The sequence below is a fragment of the Xenopus laevis genome, chromosome 6L, assembly GCF_017654675.1.
Source record: "Xenopus laevis strain J_2021 chromosome 6L, Xenopus_laevis_v10.1, whole genome shotgun sequence".
NCBI lineage: Eukaryota > Metazoa > Chordata > Amphibia > Anura > Pipidae > Xenopus > Xenopus laevis.
Genome location: NC_054381.1, coordinates 129,865,385 through 129,885,999, shown reverse-complemented (window position 1 = coordinate 129,885,999; position 20,615 = coordinate 129,865,385). Strand labels below are relative to the sequence as shown.

At 38.7% G+C, this 20,615-nt stretch overlaps 1 protein-coding gene across 1 annotated transcript; it reads left to right on the top strand.

Moving 5' to 3' along the window:
- The first annotated feature begins 3,435 nt into the window (after positions 1 to 3,435).
- On the top strand, positions 3,436 to 14,280 carry LOC108704839 (somatomedin-B and thrombospondin type-1 domain-containing protein). The gene is made up of 5 exons (XM_018241523.2): positions 3,436 to 4,117; positions 6,641 to 6,835; positions 8,389 to 8,479; positions 10,153 to 10,329; positions 13,664 to 14,280. Exons 1-5 carry the CDS (start codon positions 3,889 to 3,891, stop codon positions 13,773 to 13,775), a joined length of 804 nt encoding a protein of 267 aa, XP_018097012.1. The 5' UTR covers positions 3,436 to 3,888; the 3' UTR covers positions 13,776 to 14,280.
- The last annotated feature ends 6,335 nt before the right edge of the window (positions 14,281 to 20,615 follow it).

Sequence of the window (20,615 nt, the reverse complement as noted above, 5' to 3'; positions counted from 1 at the left end):
TAAGTGAATGTTATTGCCATTAACCTAAGTGAATACCATGTAAAGGGTAAAGGAGCGTCAAGGTTGTTGTTCCTGGGCAAATACTCATCAGGTGGGTTTCATTTCTGTTTCATCTCCCTGTCATTTTGCAAAACTCCCTGTGCACCAAACATAAATTATATTCTCATTTGGGCAGGTACGTACTAGGGAGTATTTTTATGGTGGCGCTACAGCAATCTCATTTGCCTTAAAAAGTATGTCATATTTTGGGACATTTCTGACTGGGGGCCTTCACTGCTTTGACAAAAGGAATCTGACAAGGAGCAGCGGTCTTGCAGTTACTCTCTGGTGTTCCTTGGGTACATAGGAACAGGTCCGGACTGAGAATTAAAATAGGCCCTGACATTTCAGGTACACAGAGACCCAATCAGCCCACATAGAGGCCCAAACAGCCCCCACCAGCCCACTAAATACTGACTTTCTATGGGACCTCTGGCATTTGCCAGAACCCACAGATTGCCAGTCCGGGCCTGCATAGGAAAGTTCCTTAATATATAGACAGTGCATATTTATCTTATTTATCAGGTCTTTATTCCACTTCTTTAGCAGTCCACTACAAAACAAATAGTGGACCAGAGTTGCTGTCTATTGAACTGTACAACAGGGTGCATGATGGGGCTGCTGGTATGTGTGTTTGTAGCAGTGGGGCTGGAGACATCCAAAACATTTGTATTAGACACCTAAGTGCAATACAGCTGCGGGGCCAGTTTAAGAGTAGGTGTCAGCACCAGAAGGATCCCTTGTTGGGAAAGTAAAAACATTCGTAAAAGGAGCAGATTTAGTGAACGGTGTAATGTATCATATGAGAGTCAGAGATTTTGCCTTCACTTGTTGGATTTGTGCGTTTTATTTAACGCTTTTAATAGCAATGTTTTTTGAGAAAATGTGTTTTGCAAACGAGCAAAGCAGATTAGGAACAGAATCCGTACATCCAAATCCAGCAATAAAATGCTCTAGGCAAGAGGCTAGCTGGGGAATGTAATAAAAGAAAATAATACCAGTAATGCAAACAATTTTCTCTCTGTGTATATGAAATATCAGTTTGGGGAAAATTAATATTTAGCTTCCCCTCTGGCAGCAGGAAAAATCTAGAAATCTAGAAAAATCAAAGCATTGATCAACGTATGTAGTAACATGGCTCACTGGATTGTCTGACAAACCCACACACCAACTCCAAAATGAGCAATACAAACCAAGAACAATGTTACATTGCATTAGAATATAATGTTGAATTTTGCTTTGCAGACAGCTGGCCAGGAAATGCTACACTTTGCACCTTTTATTCTATCCACCATAATATTCCATTTTAGAATTGATACTAATAATAGCCCACATAGCCTCTGTGGCTGCTTCTGTGGGGGACTAACAACACACTAGTGGGGCTCATTTATCAACACAGGGCAAATCTACCCATGGGCAGTTACCTATAGCAACCAATCAGTGATTAGCTTTTTAAAGCCAGCTGCAAGTAGAACAATGAATGCAGCAATTTGATTGGTTGCAATGGGTTACTGCCCATGGGCAAATTTGCCCAGTGTTGATAAATGACCCCCACTGTGTGAAAGTTGAAAGTTTCCAAACTATGCTTAGTCCCCCCACCCATAGTGAAATGGTTCAGCCTGAAGTCCAGAGAGATAAATGGAGTTTGGACATGCTCCCAGGAAGCAGTGTTTAAAGGAACAGTAACAACAAAAAATGAAAGCGTTTTAATATTTTAACATATAAGATAGTGTTTGCAGCACTCAGGGCCGGGCCAAGGTATTTTGGCACCCTAGGCAAGGGCTTCAATCAGTGCCCTCCACCCAGTCCTGCATTACCATTTCCCACCTTACTATTCATATTGCCCCCTGTGCCAGCAGCCATTGTGTTGCCTCATGTACCTGTGCCAACACCTATCATATTGCTCCCATTTGTACCTGTGCCAACTGCAGTAAATCCCTCAGATTGCTCCCAAATCCCCAATCTGTACCTGTGTCAGTTTAAGCCAAAACATCCATCATATTGTTACCCCCTATCTGTACCTTTGCCAGTAGCAACCAAAAAATCTATCAGATTGCCCCTAATTTGTACCTGTGCCAGCAGGAGCCAAAAATCCATCATATTGCCACAAACATCTCTGTACCTGTGCCAGCAGCCACCATATTGCCCCATGTACCAGTGCCAGGAGCAGCCAAACTATCCACAAAATTGCCCCCAAATATGTGCCAGCAGGAGCCAAAAATCCATCATATTGGCCTCAAATATGTATCTATGCCAGCAACAGACAAAAATTCATCATACTGCCCCATATCATCTGTTTACTTGTGCAAGCAGCAGCCAAGATATTGCCCACAAAAGTATACCTGCGCCAGCAGCTGCCAAGAGGAATGTGGGAAGTGCTTCTGCCCGCAGTATGATTCATGGACAAGAACAGGCAGTTTATAAAATTTACTAAAACTAACTAATAAAACTATTAAAGGTCAAGCAAACAAAAAGATTCCCCTTAAAAGTGTGCCCCCCCATGATGGTGCCCTAGGCGAGCGCATACTCTGCCTACCCCTAGTTCCGGCCCTGGCAGCACTGGTAAAAGTTGTGTGTTGGCTTCAGAAAGACTACTATAGTTTATAAAAACAAGCTGCTGTGTTGCCATGGGGGCAGCCATTCATGCTGGGAAAAAGGAGAAAAGGCACAGGTTACACAGCACATAACAGATAAGCCCTGTCCAATACAATGGAGTTTTATCCTATCTGCTATGTAACCTGTGCCATTTCTCCTTTTTCCCAGCATGAATGGCTGCCCCCATGACTACACAGCAGCTTGTTTACATAAACTATAGTAGTCTTTTATTACATGCCCCATAATATTCCATCTAAGAATTGATACTATAATAGCCCACAGAGTCTATGTGGCTGCTTCTGTGGGGGACTAACAGTTAGTTTCCAAACTGTGCTGTTAGTCCCCCCACCCATAGTGAGATGGTTCAGCCTGAATTCCAGAGAGATAAATGGAGTTTGGACACTTATGCTCCAAGGAAGCCCTGTTTAAAGGAACAGTAACACCAAAAAATGAAAGCGTTTTAAAGTAATTAACATATAAGATACAGTTTGCAGCACTGTGTGTTTGCTTCAGAAACACTACTATAGTTTATATAAACAAGCTGCTGTGTAGCCATGGGGGGCAGCCATTCAAGCTGGAGAAAAGGCTCAGTATACACAGCACATAACAGATACGCCCTATCCAATACAATGGAGTTGTATCTGTTATGTAACCTGTGCCTTTTCTCCTTTTTCCCAGAAGGAATGGCTGCCCCCATGACTACACAGCAGCTTGTTTATATAAACTATAATAGTCTTTCTGAAACAAACACACCAGTTTTACCAGTGCAGAGTAAATTCTATTTTAATACACTTTCAGTTTTTGGTGTTGCTGTTCCTCTAATGGTCAATTGGGGTGAACTCTGAATCCTAGTTAAAACTTGACTGAAATGCAGCTACGATAGGGCTGAGTTGGGGCAAATGTTCACAAGCCTGGCAGATTATAGAGAGGTGGGAGCATGAATTCTGTTGCTGCACCAGTAAATAGGAGCATACGCCGCACCTCCTCTGTCTCTCCTCTGAGGCGTGTGAGCGTGTGTGGGATATAGACACAGGCAGACCCATCGCTGGCAGAAGCTGCTTCTCAGTTCCATTGCGCTTTCTCGCGGAGGGGAGGATAAAGTTGCCCTACACCCTGCACCTACCGAGGGACTGCAGACAAGTCGCTGTAGGAAAGATTCCGTGCAGCTGTAACATAGCATTCCCCCGGCACGGGCTGCACCTGTGTTCTTTTGGTTGTCGCTGCACAGTCGCGCGATTCCTATTTGCGGCAGTTATGGGGAGCGAGAGAAGCCCCGGCGTTTGGACGCTGCTATTGGGACTTGCCGCGCTGCCACGCTTGTCTGACGGGGGATGTGTAGAAGCCGGGAAGTGCTGCCAGGGGAGAGCCATGAATTGTACCACCCAGGGCTGGAGGATGGATCGGGTTTATGGCACTTGCTTCTGCGATCAGGCGTGCGGACTAACGGGCGACTGCTGCTTTGACTACTCCCAGGCGTGCCCAGGTACCTACAGTCCTGCAGAGTCACTATGACTTCTGACACATTATCTACTGCCCAATTATATTATTATTATCACTGCCCATACATTACATCTCCCACTCCTGCCCATACATTACATTCACCCACTCCTGCCCATACATTATATTCACCCACTCCTGCCCATACATTACATCTCCCACTCCTGCCCATACATTACATTCACCCACTCCTGCCCATACATTACATTCACCCACTCCTGCCCATACATTATATTCACCCACTCCTGCCCATACATTACATTCACCCACTCCTGCCCATACATTATATTCACCCACTCCTGCCCATACATTAGATTATCTTACTGCCCATTCATTATGATGACATGCAGTGTAGGTATAATCAGATATACAGGGTATCGATAGTAATACAGGAAGTGATAGAACAATTCGCTTATTTCCTCTAGTTTCCTTAACTGGGAGTCTCAGATTTGGCTTTTCTGTTAAAGGAAGTGACTAATTTGTAATGTTTATGGTGTACAAGTTTGCTTTCTAGTCATTAACCATATGTACTACAATTCTACACTAATACAGAACATTACTAAACATACTTCTCTTATTTATAATATTTACTACCCCTTGCTGTAAGAATGCCCCATGCATATATCCAATCTCACTATATGGCCAGAATTATCCAGACATTCTGTCTAATACAATATTCCTTTCTACTGTGTTCCATATTTCCCTGGAAGCAGAAGACCCATTCCTAAGGTGGCCATACATGGAGAGAGCCGCTCGTTTGGCGATGTCGCCAAATGAGTGGATCTCCCTCCGATATGCCCACCTTGAGGTGGGCAATATCAGGCTGATCCGATCGTGGGCCCTAGGGCCCAATGATCGGATCCTAGCGAACGTGAACGGGCGGTTGGATCGCGGGACCGCATCAACGAACAGATGCAGCCGCGATCCGACGGGATTTTTAGTCCCATCCGATCGAGATCTGGCCGACTTTCGGCCAAATCTCGATCGGGGAAGCCCGTCGGGGGCCCCCATACACGGGCCAATAAGCTGCCGACTCGGTCTGTCGGCAGCTTTTATCGGCCCGTGTATGGCCACCTTTAGGGAGCATAGGATTTTTATAGGAGATGAGAGGCAAACAAACCTCTAACATTACTCTGTGCAGTGCAAAGCGTTGTCCGGAGTAGTGTGAAGGTCACCAACATTGGACTCTGGAGCAGTGAAACTGTGTCCGCTGTGAAATGTGGGAAAACCTAAAATTCAGGAATGTAACATCGAAGTCGCTGCATATATAGTTAATAAACTACCCCTCTTGTAAAATATAAGGATATTATAAGTTACCGAGGAGTTCTATGACCATATAACCATATACAGGTCATGGAACTCCAAGGTGACAACTAATATCTTCATATTTTGCAACAGGGGCTACTTTATTTATTATAAAACACAAGTTTCAGTCAGGCCCGGATTTGTGGAAAAGGCCACCTAGGCCCGGGCCTAGGGCGGCAGGATTTTAGGGGGCGGCATGCTGTCCAACCGAAACCCACATTGGTTCAAAAACACTGGGGATGCGCTGGAGATACAATCATTTTTTGAATTTCCCATGCGCCAATCCTCATTGCTCCAGTCCAGGTGAAAATTTGAACGAATAAAGGGGAGGGGACAGGGGTGACGAACAGCAGTGGGCCTAGGGGCACCCATTATGTAAATCCGGCCCTGGTTTCAGTGAGTCCTGACAGAAATGACATCACTAAACTTCAATTATAATCAATTACATCACTAAGCTCCAAATATAACCAATGACATCACTAAGCTCCAAATATAACCAATGACATCACTAAGCTCCAAATATAACCAATGACATCACTAAGCACCGTTTCTAAGGATATAATTTACAGGAAATTCATGGCTCCTGTGTGTTATATAAATATAATATATATGTGTATATAATGATGAGGGGCACACTTCAGGTGTTCTCAGATAAGACAGGATTTCTCAGACATCTGCTAATTTCTCTGTGTTTTACAATACAATGTCTATAATTTCTTCTAATCTTTGATAATCGGCACAGTTCAGAGTGGATTATACAGTACAGACAGGGCATAGGCAAGAGGTTGTGTGTTTGTGCACCACCTACATATTTAACAATGGTACAAATGAGTCCCGCTGCCCACTGTTGGTCTGACAGTGCAGGAAAATGACAAAGAAAAGAATCTTGGCAGTGGATGAGATGAGGTTTTTTGGAAGCTGGCTGAGGAATTTCAGCCTGAAGAGTTGGGAACAATTCTCTCTAAACGAATTTAACAGAGTAACATGAGGTGATGGCGGATAGAAAAGAGGTAATATAGTTCCCCATAATCATATCACCTACATGATTTATTACATGTATAGGCAGTCCAAGGCATTAATGTGTATGGAAAGACAGTTTAAGAAAACATATTAATACAAATGGATATTTTCAAGTGGTCAGATCAGTTCTATAATGGGGGAAAGACGGATAAATGTCATTTACAATAATATGCTTATTTGATAGCGCGTGCCTGCATTGTGGGAGAATGGAGTCATTGGAGTGGCTGCGCAGATCCCTGTACCCCAACAATACGTGTACGTAGAAGACAAGTGGTACAGGAGCCGGAAAATGGGGGAGATCATTGTCCGACGCTGGAAGAAAAGGCTGGATGTCTTGATTACTTTACATCCCAGGGCATGGAATGTGCACAGTCTCATGGTACTCTACTTTTGCTACTATCTATCTATCTATCTATCTATCTATCTATCTATCTATCTATCTATCTATCTACCTATCTATCTATTTATCTTCATCATCATCATCATCATCTGTCTGTCTATCATCCATCTATCTATTATCTATCTATCTATCTATCTATCTATCTATCTATCTATCTATCTATCTATCTATCTATCTATCTATCTATCTATCTATCTATCCATCCATCTGTCATTTAACTATCTATCATCTATCTATCTATTTATCAATTATCTATCTATGTATCTATCTATCTTTCATGTATCTCTCTCTCTCTCTCTCTCTCTCTCTTGTCCTCTCTTTCTATCTAATGCTCTCTCTCTCCCTATCTATCTATCTATCTATCTATCTATCTATCTATCTATCTATCTATCCATCCATCCATCCATCCATCCATCCATCCATCCATCCATCCATCCATCCATCCATCCATCCATCCATCCATCCATCCATCTATCTATCTATCTATCTATCTATCTATCTTTTAAATAAGGTTCTTCTGATTTTGAGAAAATCATGTAAACATCATGTAAACATTCAATAGACTGGTTTTGCTTCCAATAAGGATTACTACATATACATTTGGATCAAGTACAAGCTACTGTTTTATTATTACAGAGGAAAAAGGAAATATGTTTAAAAATCTAGTCTATGGGAGGTGACCTTACCATAATGCAGAGATTTCTGGAGAACCGGTTTCCGAATAACAGATCCTATACCTGTATATTGTTTACATTTTGCAATACCTCCTCTTCAGAGCACTCAGTGTAGCAGTCACAGTGAAACTCATGAGAATACATATTTGTTTAGGCTAATGTATCTGTAAACTGTAAAAGCCTGTAGGGTTGGGTGCCCTTAGTAATTTCTAGGTGAATAACACTAATTTGGAACAAATGTCCTTCCAAAATTGTACAGGTATGAAATCTGTTATCTAGAAAGTTCTGAATTACTGCTACGCTATCTCCCATAGAGCCAATTTTAATCAAATAATTCATATTTTTAAAAATTATTTCCCTTTTCTCTGTAATAATAAAACAGTACCTTGTACTTGATCCCAACTAAGATATAATTAATCCTTATTGGAGACAAAGCAATCATATTGGATTTATTTAATGTTTACATTATTAGTAGATATAATGTATGGAGACTCAAATTATGGAAAGATCCCTTATCTGAAAAACCCTGTGTTCAGAGCATTCAGGATAACAGGTCCCATACGTGTGTATTTTCCAGACAGTGCTTGTGATCCCTGGCTCCTTTTGCCTCAAACTGGTTACTAGTTATGGCATTGATATTACCCTAGTTCCCCTTGATTCTCTTGTGTCTGGTAACTAAATAAGAATACGGTAACTCATATAGGTTTCTTATTCCCTGAGTACAGAAGCAGCGATGATCATATAATATTCTCTGCTGGGTGAGATCCACCTACAGGTTGGAAGACAGCAGTAAGGTGATTGTTCAGAGAACATGAATTTTTCTGCTGTGAAAATTAAACTGATTTCCCCCCTTTTCAGTGACCGCTTTCATCACGACCTTTGAATACAACAAATCGAGAAGAAGACGGGCCTTATCTCCAAACTGGGCTACCGAAAAGGAAGATCCAGGGTATTGTATTTCACATATATTAAAATCAAATCCTAAGAAAGTCGACACTCTTGTTGTCTTTTGAACTGGTCTTTACTGGTCGGCCTGAGATGCACTTCCAGTGTTTTCTAATGCTAAAACCTGGCACGAACACTCCCCCGCTTAACATCTCAATCCGGTTACCATGGGATTCCCCGCAGAAGGAAACGAAATGCATCTAAAGTTGAAAATTCAGCTGCTAGAAGCTATTCTTCTGTGTGACTCCTGAAGGCTAGCCAGGAGTGAAGGGCCCAGTGCTCCCAATGATTAGAGGCATTATTTGCAGGACTGTGCCTCCTTATAATTTTGTTTATTACGTTTTGCAAGAACATTGCATAATATTGCCAAACCATGTAAGTATAATTTGCTGGAAAAGGATAATACAGGTTTGGGATTTTTGTGTTTGATGCTTATTCCTTACTTTTATTTCAGGCAAGTTTTTCATATACTTAAAGGGATACTGTCATGGCGAAAAAAAAATGTTTCAAAATGCATCAATTAATAGTGCTGCTCCAGCAGAATTCTGCACTGGAATCCATTTCTCAAAAGAGCAAACAGATTTTTTTTATTCAATTTTGAAATCTGACATGGGGCTAGAAATTTTGTCAATTTACCAGCTGCCCCTGGTCATGTGACTTGTGCCTGCACTTTAGGAGAGAAATGCTTTCTGGCAGGCTGCTGTTTTTCCTTCTCAATGTAACTGAATGTGTCTCAGTGGGACATGGGTTTTTACTATTGATTGTTGTTCATAGATCTACCAGGCAGCTGTTATCTTGTGTTAGGGAGCTGCTATCTGGTTACCTTCCCATTGTTCTTTTGTTTGGCTGCTGGGGGGGGGGGGGAAGGGGGGGGTATGATATCACTCCAACTTGCAGTACAGCAGTAAAGAGTGATTGAAGTTTATCAGAGCACAAGTCACATGACCAGGGGCAGCTGGGAAATTGACAAAATGTCTAGCCCCGTGTCAGATTTCAAAATTGAATATAAAAAAATCTGTTTGCTCTTTTGAGAAATGGATTTCAGTGCAGAATTCTGCTGGAGCAGCACTATTAACTGATTCATTTTGAAAAATTTTTATCCCTTTAAGAGAGTAAAAATCCCTGGAGAGGTATAGTTCAAACAGTGATAGGCCACCATCTTTAACTGCTTCCCAAAGCCTCTTTCGGCTGCCTGGGACCATGCACATGGGTGGTATAATAAATTGTGGGATTTTTACTATATTGCACATGCATAGATTCAAAATACCATCTGCATTTTTCAGCAAAGAGGAGCAATGGCTCAGGGAACAAGGTCAAACATTGTATTCAATGGGAGGTGTCTAACAAATAGGAACCCCCAGTTCCTTGTTCTTTAAGCATTTGTTTTCCCCATAGACAATTGTAGTTAGCAGTTCCCCTTTGTCCCTGTTCTGAGCAACATCCTTAGACATCCCCAGTTTGCCCACAATGACCCATATTGAACCATGCAACTGTTTGGTTGATGACCATCACCAAAAGGACTAGAAGCATTGCATTAAAACAGCATAATAAAAACCAAAACACATCACTTTCATGGCATTGTTGGAAAAATGAATATGCAGACTTGCATACAAACTGTATAGTGGCTAGTACTGGTGTGCAAAGTCATACTTGACATTGTTGCATTGTTTGCTGCAGTTATTGCGTGGAGTTCCAGGTGAAATCGTTGTCTCCGGATTGCTTGAAAGAAAGTCGCCCTCATGCACGCTGGATGCAATACTTGCGGGAAGGATACACTGTATGCGTGGCATGTCAGCATCCAGCTATGAATATCAGGAACCATCGTTGTTATGGAGATGGCAGGAATGCTAATGGGTGAGAAGGCAAATTGCTTACTCTATATTGTCTTTATTCGGAGGATGACATATCTTCTGGGTTCCACCAGCACTGCTCTCCTTTTCCTGTAATTCTGGGGAGAGGAACATGCTTTCCGAGGCAGCCCACTGTGCATGTACCAAGTTCTGTCCTTGTTATGTACATTCAGCTGGTCCTACACTTTAAGATCCTCTTATTTGTTGAGGCCACAACAAGTGGTCCTCTGCTTGATTTGGCCACCCATGCACTGGGCAAAATTGTGCTGATCTAATCATTAGTCATGTGGTGATACAGTCCTTGTCCAATGAGAATTTCAGACCTGAAAGATGTCTAGTACTCGTCAGCCAGGTTTTGGTTGCGCAGGACATTGGGAGAGCCACATACACAGTTTTTTTTTTACTGCAGAACTTACTGAAGTCCATTGGGGGGTTATTTACTAAAATCCAAATTTATAACATAATATTAATAAAAAAAGCTTGACCCAATTCCCATACCTGATTTTAGCTTATTTATTAATACAAAAACATGATTTAATCGGATCGTGAAAAAATACACAAAACACAATTTGCTCAAATTTTGCAGGCTTTTTTTTGAGTTTTTGCTAGAATACCCCCAAAAGGTTGGATTTTCGGGCTAAACCCAGTGCAGATTATGATAACTTCAAATTGGCATAGGTGCCTCTACCCTTGACTTATACATGACCTCGAAAGGTCCGAGATGGTGGATTTTCAGATTCAGACTTTTTGCAGCATCGGGGTGTCATAAATCTCGAAGAATTCAAGTTTTGCCCCAAAAAGCCTGACCAGAAAAATAACCCCCTTGATCTTAAGCAATATTGTGCGTTCCCTAGCCTCAGGTAAGTGACAGCAGCCCAGAGCATGCGCAGTGAATCAGCAGACAAGAAGATGGGGAGCTACTGGGGCATCTTTGGAGACACAAATCTTTACTGCTAAAGGGTTGTGGTTGCCTTGGGCTAGTACAGAAGCACAAAACATAATGTACAACATTTCTGCCTTACTTCTGAAATTAAGCTTTAGTTCTCCTTTAACCAAATGAGTGGAAATAACATCAGTGACATATTATAATATTATATGACAAATTATCATATTGGTTCATTAATAAGATCGCTAGCAAATAGGTTTACAGGCTAATAACCTGGGCAAAATGAGTCAACATCGTGGCAATCAGACATTAGGTCTAATGCTCAGATTCGCCCATTATATAACCAGGTTTAGCTGTCATGAAAGAACAAATAATTATTGTGCAATTAAATGGTCTGGCAGTAAGATGTACAGTACATTTCATTTGCCCACCTATTGCACTTGAGCAATATTAACACTGATGAGAACTAATAAGTCACATTTTTTTTATAATGTGCTCTGCATATTTGGGTGTGTTTTGTCTTCCAAAAATTCATTCCCTACATGGGAAACATTCAGAGTCAATGATGTCATAAGTGGGCAGCGCTCCTGTACCGAGTACATAAATACAGTCGTATTTATAGCAGATTTGTTGGGTCTTGCCTTTGCCAAAACAAACATAGATCAGAATATACCCTGTAGTGCCGCAATACTGATTTATTTCTATTCTGCCCCCAACAGCAGTCATTGTGAAATCATTGTTCTTTTCAAGGGGGTAATAAATTGTGATTTTTGAGCAGCAAGTGTATAGATATAGATATATATACTTTTTATAATATATATCTGAAACGGGGCTTGTGATATAAAGCACCTTTCACTGAGTGATTAAGTGCACACTATGAAGTATTCCCAGGGGGCTGGGTGACATATATGGTGGCAGAATGAGCCAAAAGTCTCTTTCTTGCTGCACAAAGGCAAAATAAAATAAACAGCCAGTAGCAAAAATGGTAATATATTCCTTTTAATAATGACATATTCCAGCTCAGATTGCACATTAAAAGAAAATACCTCCAGGCCCAAGGACACCTGCGGCATATAGAGCTCAATAAAGGAAGAAATGAATTCCTGGAATAAAGATACAGACTTGGCAGAGTTGTCATTGGTTCTCCCATTGTGGAATGAGGATATTCAGATATCTTCAAAAGTTTTAAAGGGGGGTTTATATAAAATTTTTGTATGATGTAGAGAGTGATATTCAGAGACAATTTGCTATTGGTTTTAATTTTTTTTTATTTGTGTTTTTTAAGTTATTTAGCTTTTTATTCAGCAGCTCTTCAGTTTGCATTTTCGGCAATTTGGTTGCTAGGATCCAAATTACCCTAGCAACCATGTATTTTTGAATAAGAGACTGGAATATGAATAGGAGAGGCCTAAATAGAAAGATGAGTAATAAAAAGTAGCAATAACAATACATTTGTAGCCTTAGAGAGCGTGTAAGGATATTATAAGTCACCTCCTGAAACTTATAATAAAAGTTTAATATTCTCAGATTTTACAACACGGGGTACATTTTTTTTTTATAATGTACAAGTTTCAATGAGTCATGTGACACAAATGACATCACTAAGCACCGAATATAACTGATAACTAATCACTGTTTATAAGAATATAATTTACAGGAAAAATAGGGGTCTGGTTTATTATAGATTAGATTTAGGGGCATATTTATTAAGGTTTTTTCAAAGAAAATTCGATTTTTTGAGTTGCATTTTTTGGTCAAAACTCACATTTTCAGGTAAAAAAAAAGACTCAAATTTTCGAGATTTATTAGACCCCAACCCTGGAAATAGCTTGAATCCAAAAATACACCGCCTAAAACCTGTCGAGGTGATGTAGGAGTCAATGGCAAAAACCCTAACACTCTACATTTAATAAATAACCCCCTTAAAGGGGTGGTTCGCTTTTCTATTAACTTTTATGGCTCATTCTAAGCACCTTTTCAATTGCTCTTCATTTTCTATTGTTTATAGTTTTATTTATTTACCTGACTCTTTCCAGCTTTTAAATAGGGGTCGCTGACCCCATCTAAAAATAAATGCTCTGAAATCCTATAAGTGTATCATTTTTGCTACTTTTTATTACTCCTCTTTCTATTTAGGCCTCTCCTATTCATATTCCAGTCTCTTATTCATATCGATGCATGGTTGCTAGGATCATTTGAACCATAATAACCAGATTGCTGAAATTACAAACTGGAGAGCTGCTGAATAAAAAGCTAAATAACTCAAAAACCACAAATAATATAAAATGAAAACCAATTGCAAGTTGTCTCGGAATATCACTCTTTACATCATATTAAAAATCATTGTAAAGGTGAACAACCGCTATAATGTCCCTATAGAGTCAGTAATGTTATCGCTTGTGTTATTTCCCTCTTGTCTAATTCTCATGCGGTTTCTTGTCCATATAAACAGACTTCTTCATTGGGAGGCAGTGGGAAATCCTCAGTGTCAAGGAACTTGGAAGAAGGTGAAAGAAGTCGAGAGCTGTTCATGTCCGTCGGTCCATAGTTTTATATTTACATGATGCTTCCAAAAAACCGTCTACAAACACGATGTACATATTCCAGGAGGGACGATATTTGCAGCATGAACTGAATTAATGGTGAACTAATCAACGCTGGAGGGATGGACTGCATTCTCCCCCCTAGTTTCCAGGCGTGTAGCTTGATGGATAAATTTGTTAAAATTTTAGATGGAGTTTTCCTAAAATTGTAAAAAAAAATGTGATCGCCAATATAGTCAAGTTTAAAAAAAAAAAAAAAAAAAAAAGGCAAATATGTTAATGAAAACCGGCAACAAGATGACACTTTTTTATTTTTTTATGGAAATTGGAAGTGTATATGAAGATTTCAAGCAGCTTTATTTTTTTCATTTGATTGAAAGATTTTACAGCCTCGTTGAAGATGACCGGAACTATGCACCTTTTCTTTGCGACCTACTTTTTTCCCCCAGACCAAACACAATTATTTGATTTGAAATTCATTGAAAATATGCTAGTGATCAAGAAAAAAAAATGCACAAAAAAAGGATTTTTAAAGGGGCTTCATATAATAAATGTAAAGCTATGAAATGATTTCCCTTACAAAATACTGTATATAAGCATAGAATCCTATATTATTCTGGGTGAGGTAAAGACCGCTCTTTGTTTAAACCTTCAGTATAGAGAAAATGCCTGAAAATATTCTCCTTCGATTTCTCAAGCAATAATTGATTTATTTGCAAAAAAACTTTTGCTGTACAACTCTTGTAGCTGCAGAAAAGGGGCATTTTTGTATATTGAGACAATATTTAACTGGACTGGAAACTCTGCCTTTTTGAAATACCGTATGAATTGTACAGGTATGGGGTAACTTATTTAGAAGCCCATTATGCAAAAAGCTTCGAATTATGTGAAAGACATCTCGTATTTATCAAAGTCCGAATTTATCTGTCTATTGAAAAAAGTCAGACCAAACTAGAATCCACGATTGGACCTTAATTATTATTTAAAAAAATCACTTTTTTATTGCATCAGGGGCAAACTCGAAAATCCGAATTGTACGATTTTTCAAGATTTTTTTCCCCGAAAAGTCCAAATTTTTGGGATTTTCCATAGAAAAGCCCAAAGTAGTCGGATTTTCGGGTTAATTCCAGCGCAGACTACAGAAACTTCCAAATAGGACTGGGACCTCTCCCATTGACTTATACACAACCTCGGTAGGTTTGAGATGCTGCATTTTCGGATTCAGACTTTTTCCATCCTTGGGGTTTAATAAATCCCAAAAAATTTGAGTTTTTTTGTTTCAACTCAAAATTCAGATTTCATAGTTAAAAAAACTTTTTTTTTTCTAGAAAATTTTTAGAGTTTTTGACATTCGGACTTTAATAAATAACCCCCTTAGTGTCAATTTTAAGCAAATAATTTTAAAAATGATTTCCTTTTTCTCTGTAATAATAAAACAGTGGCTTGTACTTGTTGGTACCTAAGCTGCATGAATCCATATTGGTGGGAAAACAATCCTATTGAGTTTATTAGAGGGCAGATTTATCACGGGTCGAATTTTTTTGAACTCCCATAACTTTGAATAAAAAAAAGACCAATCGAAATTTATTTAAAAAATTGATTTTTCAAAGTCCACCAAATAGGTTCTTGGAGGTTCTCCATAGGCTAAAACAGCAATTCGGCAGGTTTTAGGTGGCAAATGGTCGAAGTTTTAAAGAGACAGGACATGATAAATTTCTATATTTGAAGTCAAATTTTTTTCAAATTCGAATCAAATTCTGGCTTATTCGATAGTCGAGTACACAAAAATAGCTTGAAATTAGAATTTTCACTTCGACCCTTGATAAATCTGCCCCTTAATCAGTGCCGGATTCGCTGGGCGGGCGCCCCTAGGCAGTGCGCTCTGCGCGGTCCTAGCACCCGCCCGCACTACCACACGCTGGCTCCCCACAGAGCAGTTGGGCGGCATGCCGCCCCCAAAAATGTGCCGCCCTAGGCCTGGGCCTATGTGGCCTCACCACAAATCCGGGCCTGCCCTTAATTTTTAAAATTACTTTACTTTTTATGACCTATGATATCGAGATCCAAATTATTGAAAGATTCCTTATCCAGACAACCCTAGGCCTCACATGTTTTGGATAACAGATCCCAGGCCTGAACCTTTTATCAGTCATGGGAGCCTATCAGGCAATATCTTTTTTTACCACCTGCAATTTTTCCACATAGGGCTACAAAACAACAGCACAAAAGACTCATTGGTGCTATGGACAGGGTGTGAAAACTGGAGAACTTTTGAAGCATCTTACACTTTGGTAAGATAAAAATAATTTTTTTTCTTAAAAAAATATCTATTTTTTCAGATTAGGGAATTGACGCAAATACATCTGTATTTTTTGTATTATCATTTTTTGGTTTCATACAGGATATAATCCTATATAAATTCAGCTTCTCAATGATATATACATTATATAAAAACATTCTATAACAAGATTGTGTAATAATATTGTTTGTCCGTATGTGTCTGTCTTTGTATTTTATTCAAATGGTGGAGCACAATTATATGAGCAATTTCTAAGTAATAAAATAATCCCACTCTTTCATAATAGAAGAGCGTAATCATTGGCAACACGTTTCTTTTTACCTTCATTGTCCCCACACAGCATATCCTTTATCTTAGAAAAATGAAAGAAGATGGAGCAGACTCTTTATTTGAGTCGCCCTTATCTAATCAAATGATTTTCGGTGGCCACTCATACTTCATCAGATCTCCAGTTGAGCCTTAGAAACTCTTCATAAATGAGAAACCTCCAATATGAAGCTTATCACCGTCGAATTGTGGACTTGTCAAAAGGCATGAGTAGCAATTTCCCCTGAATATATTAAGGGGGTTGTTTATCAAAGTCCGAATTTATCTCAATATTTTCTGATACAAACTCCGATCAAATATATTCAGGTTTTTTACGCTTATTTATTATTAAATTTTCCCACAAATTTGCTTTGCAGGAAAAAATAATCTGATTATCCGGATTTTTTCAGATTTTTCCTCCGATTTTCCCAGATTTTTCACGCGAAAACTCCAGGGTATTGCACGAAACCCAGCGCACATCAAAAAATCATTGGGACTTCTCTCATTGACTTATATGAAACCTCAACAGGTCTGAGATGCCGGATTTTCTGATTCAGACTTTTCCATCCTCAGGGTTTAATAAAAATCTGTTATTAAAAATTTTTAAAAGTACGATTTTATATTAAAAAAAATCACGAATTTTTTGTGATGTTTGCATTCAGAGTTTAGTAAATAACCCCCTAAAAGTCTTACAGCTAGAATTATAATGGTCTGCACAGCTGGAATTGCTGCAAATTGAAAATTGATTGGTGTAAAGTTTAAGAAATAGAACAGTTATATGAAAAAATGTATGTTATTATTGCCATACAGGTATGGGACCTGTTATCTGGAAAGTACTGAATTACGGGAAGGCTATCTCCAGTTTAAGCAAATAATTCCAATCTTTTAAAAATGATTTCCTTTTTCTGTTTAATAATAAAACAGTAGCTTGTACTTGAACTAAAATATAATTAATCCTTATTGGAGGCAAAACCAGCCTTACTGGGCTTAATTCATGTTCACTAGACTTAAAGGAACAGTAACATCAAAAAATTAAAGTGTTAAGAAGTAATACAAATATAATATAGTGTTGCCCTGCAATGGTAAAACTGGTATGTTTGCTTCAGAAACACTACTATTGTTTATATGAATAAGTTGCTGTGTATCCAAATTAGGGGTGAGCAGGGAAAACATTTTTTACTTCCTTGTGTTGTGGCAAAAGTCACGCGATTTCCCTCTCCGCCCCTAATTTGCATATGCTAGGAATTGAAATCCTTCGACTTCGAATATCGAAGTCAAAGGATTTAGCGCAAATGCTACGATTGAAGGATTATTCCTTCGATCGAACGATTTAATCCTTCGAATCGAACGATTCGAAGGATTTAAATCCAACCATCGAAGGAATATCCTTCGATCAAAAAAAGTTAGGCAAGCCTATGGGGACCTTCCCCATAGGCTAACATTGACTTCGGTAGCTTTTAGCTGCCAAAGTAGGGGGTCGAAGTTTTTTTTAAAGAGACAGTACTTCGACTATCGAATGGTCGAATAGTCGAACAATTTTTAGTTCGAATCCTTCGATTCATAGTCGTAGTCGAAGGTTGAAGTAGCCCATTCGATGGTCGAAGTAGCCCAAAAAATACTTTGAAATTCGAAGTTTTTTTACTTCGAATACTTCACTCGAATTTAGTGAATCGGCCCCTAAGTGAAATAAGTTTTGTAGTACTTTATTGGGTGAATTACCCATAGCTTCTAATCCAAGTTGCAATGTTGAGGGCATTCATGGATAACTTTGGCTAAAAGCATAGAATACATTTTGTCTCTGAATAAGGGAAAAGACACCAAGAGAAAAATTGCTGTGGTTGTGGTATAAACAAATTACAGGTATGGGATCTGTTATCTGGAAACCCATTATCCAGAAAGCTCTAAATTATGGGAAGGCCATAGACTCTATTTTATGCAATTTAATGATTTAAATTATTTCCTTTGTCCCTGTAATAATAAAAAAAATACCTTGTACTTGATCCCAGCTAAGATATAATAAATCCTTATTGGAAGCAGAACCAGCCTATTGGGTTTATTTAATGTTTACATGATTTTATAGTAGACGTAGGGACCAATTTATTGGACACCAAGTTTTTCTGGTCGAGTTTCAAAAGGGGGAAAACTCACATTTTTAGAGGAATTTTAGAGATTTATTACACCCCGAAGCTGCTTAAAATACTCCATCTAAAACCCTGTCGAGGTCATGTAGAAGTCAATGGCAGATGTCCCTTTTTGTAATTTGAAGATGTTTTTTGACATTGTTTTCAAATTTGTGGTTTTTGAGCGATTCGGGCATCAAATCTAAATTAAAAAAAAGTTACATTTTTGCTCGATTTTGTAAAGGTTTTTCCCGATTTTTTGATAAATGAGTTAAATTCGTGGATGGGAGTTAGGCCAAGTTTGTTTTTATAAACAAATGAGATAAATTTTGAGTTTTAGCAAATAGGCCACATAAAATATGAAGATCCAAATTATGGAAAGTTCTGTTATGTGGAATACCCAAGGTCCCAAGCATTCTAGAGAACAAGTCCCATACCTGCATTATTGTTTCAAAATTGGGATAACAGGACTCTGATAATCGGGTGTAGATGCCATAACCATAACAATTGTTATATTTTCAACCTGAAAACTTTTTGGAATATTCAATTATCTGATCCATTATTCAGTTTGTGCTTTCCTGGGTGCTAGCTTGTGAAATACAAGGCTCATGCTTGATCAATACTCTAGGCACACAGTAGTACCAAAGTTTTGGTAAATATGAAGTAAAAACGGATTGTATACAAGAGCAGAGTCCTCATTGAAGTGATTTTGGAAGTTTTTGAAACCACAAAAAAAAATTCTCTAAAACCACAAATGCCAAACAATTTATTAAAATAGTCTAATATAAAAAACATGAAGAAATAAAAATGCAGAACTAATCCAAATGCTAATCTGGAAACCTCAAAATCCTCTAATTTTTCCTGCAAAAAAAATTGGGAAACTGACAAATACCGACTTCTACATAACATTGATTGTTTTTAGATGGCAAAGAGTGTTTCTCATGTTTTTAATAAATGACATATTTGTTGTGGTTTTAAGTCATTTGTATAATCCATGATTTTTCAGGGAACAAACAATATGAATTTAGTAAATAATTTAATTAGATTTGGTGAAATAAAACTGGACTTCATTAATATGGGTATTGGCAGCAAATCACAGGTATTTACTCCATTTCCCAATCAAATCGTTTATGTACCGTGTGTATATAAAAATGGCACAAATCCAGAGATTTCAACCCTTGCTTCATTTAAATCCTCATTATTAAGGAGACAACTCATATTACAGAGTTTCTGGAGGATATAACAAAATTAAAAAGACACAAATCATTCAACGTGCCTCTGTGATGTTGCCCTGTAAAATAATCAGAGAATATTTCTTTTGGTTCTTAGACAAGTATCAGCTTGGGAGACCCGAGTTCTGATTCCCCCAGGCAGTCTCATCTATATCACACACCAAAGGCTGCAACTGCCATCATTTAAGATTCTAATTATTTGCTACCTAGATCTGTATCATATGATTTCTATACCAACCAAATGGGGTTATGGAGTACTAATTACTGTACTTCTTTCAATATATTCACATATGTGTTATTGACAATCACTTTTTATGTACAGCTCTATACAAACATTTACACATGTATATAAGATTTAACCCATGGGACAGATTTAGGGTGAAGTGACTAATGCTGGTGACGATTCGCCAGCGTTACCGCCCATAGGGACTGATTTACTAAAGGGCGCAGGAGTCACTTCACTAGTGAAAGAGACAGACGCTAGTGGTGATTCGCACTCTATCACCAGGCGAAATGTCACTGGCGAATGGACGTTACTCCGCAAATTCACTAAAATTCGGATTTGACTGTACGTTACCTCTTTCGCCAGACTTGCCTTCTCCAGCTCAGACCAGGCGAAGTGCAATGGAGTGTATAGAACTTCAGTTACTTACATCATATTTTTTGAGTGGAAAAACTCCTAATTTCCAAAAAAGCTGGCGTCTTTTCCTTTTTTCAGGGTGATAGGCTGCAAAAGTCTTAAATTATTTTTTTTTGTGTAACTGGTTTCCCCCATATATTTTCTAACACATGGAACATTATTTTACAGTGGGCTTTTGCGTAGGGCATTAAAATAACTATTGACTTTATTAAGGTTCCCTGGACATGTCTAGTTATCAGTGTCAATGTAATGTATTAGATGCAA

Excerpts from the sequence above, each read along its gene's own strand:
- LOC108704839 (XM_018241523.2), top strand. The coding sequence starts at position 3,889 with ATGGGGAGCGAGAGAAGCCCCGGCGTTTGGACGCTGCTATTGGGACTT. Across the intron at positions 6,836-8,388 it reads GGAATGTGCACAGTCTCATG|TGACCGCTTTCATCACGACC; the intron begins GTACTCTACTTT and ends CCCCCTTTTCAG. Across the intron at positions 10,330-13,663 it reads GATGGCAGGAATGCTAATGG|ACTTCTTCATTGGGAGGCAG; the intron begins GTGAGAAGGCAA and ends CCATATAAACAG.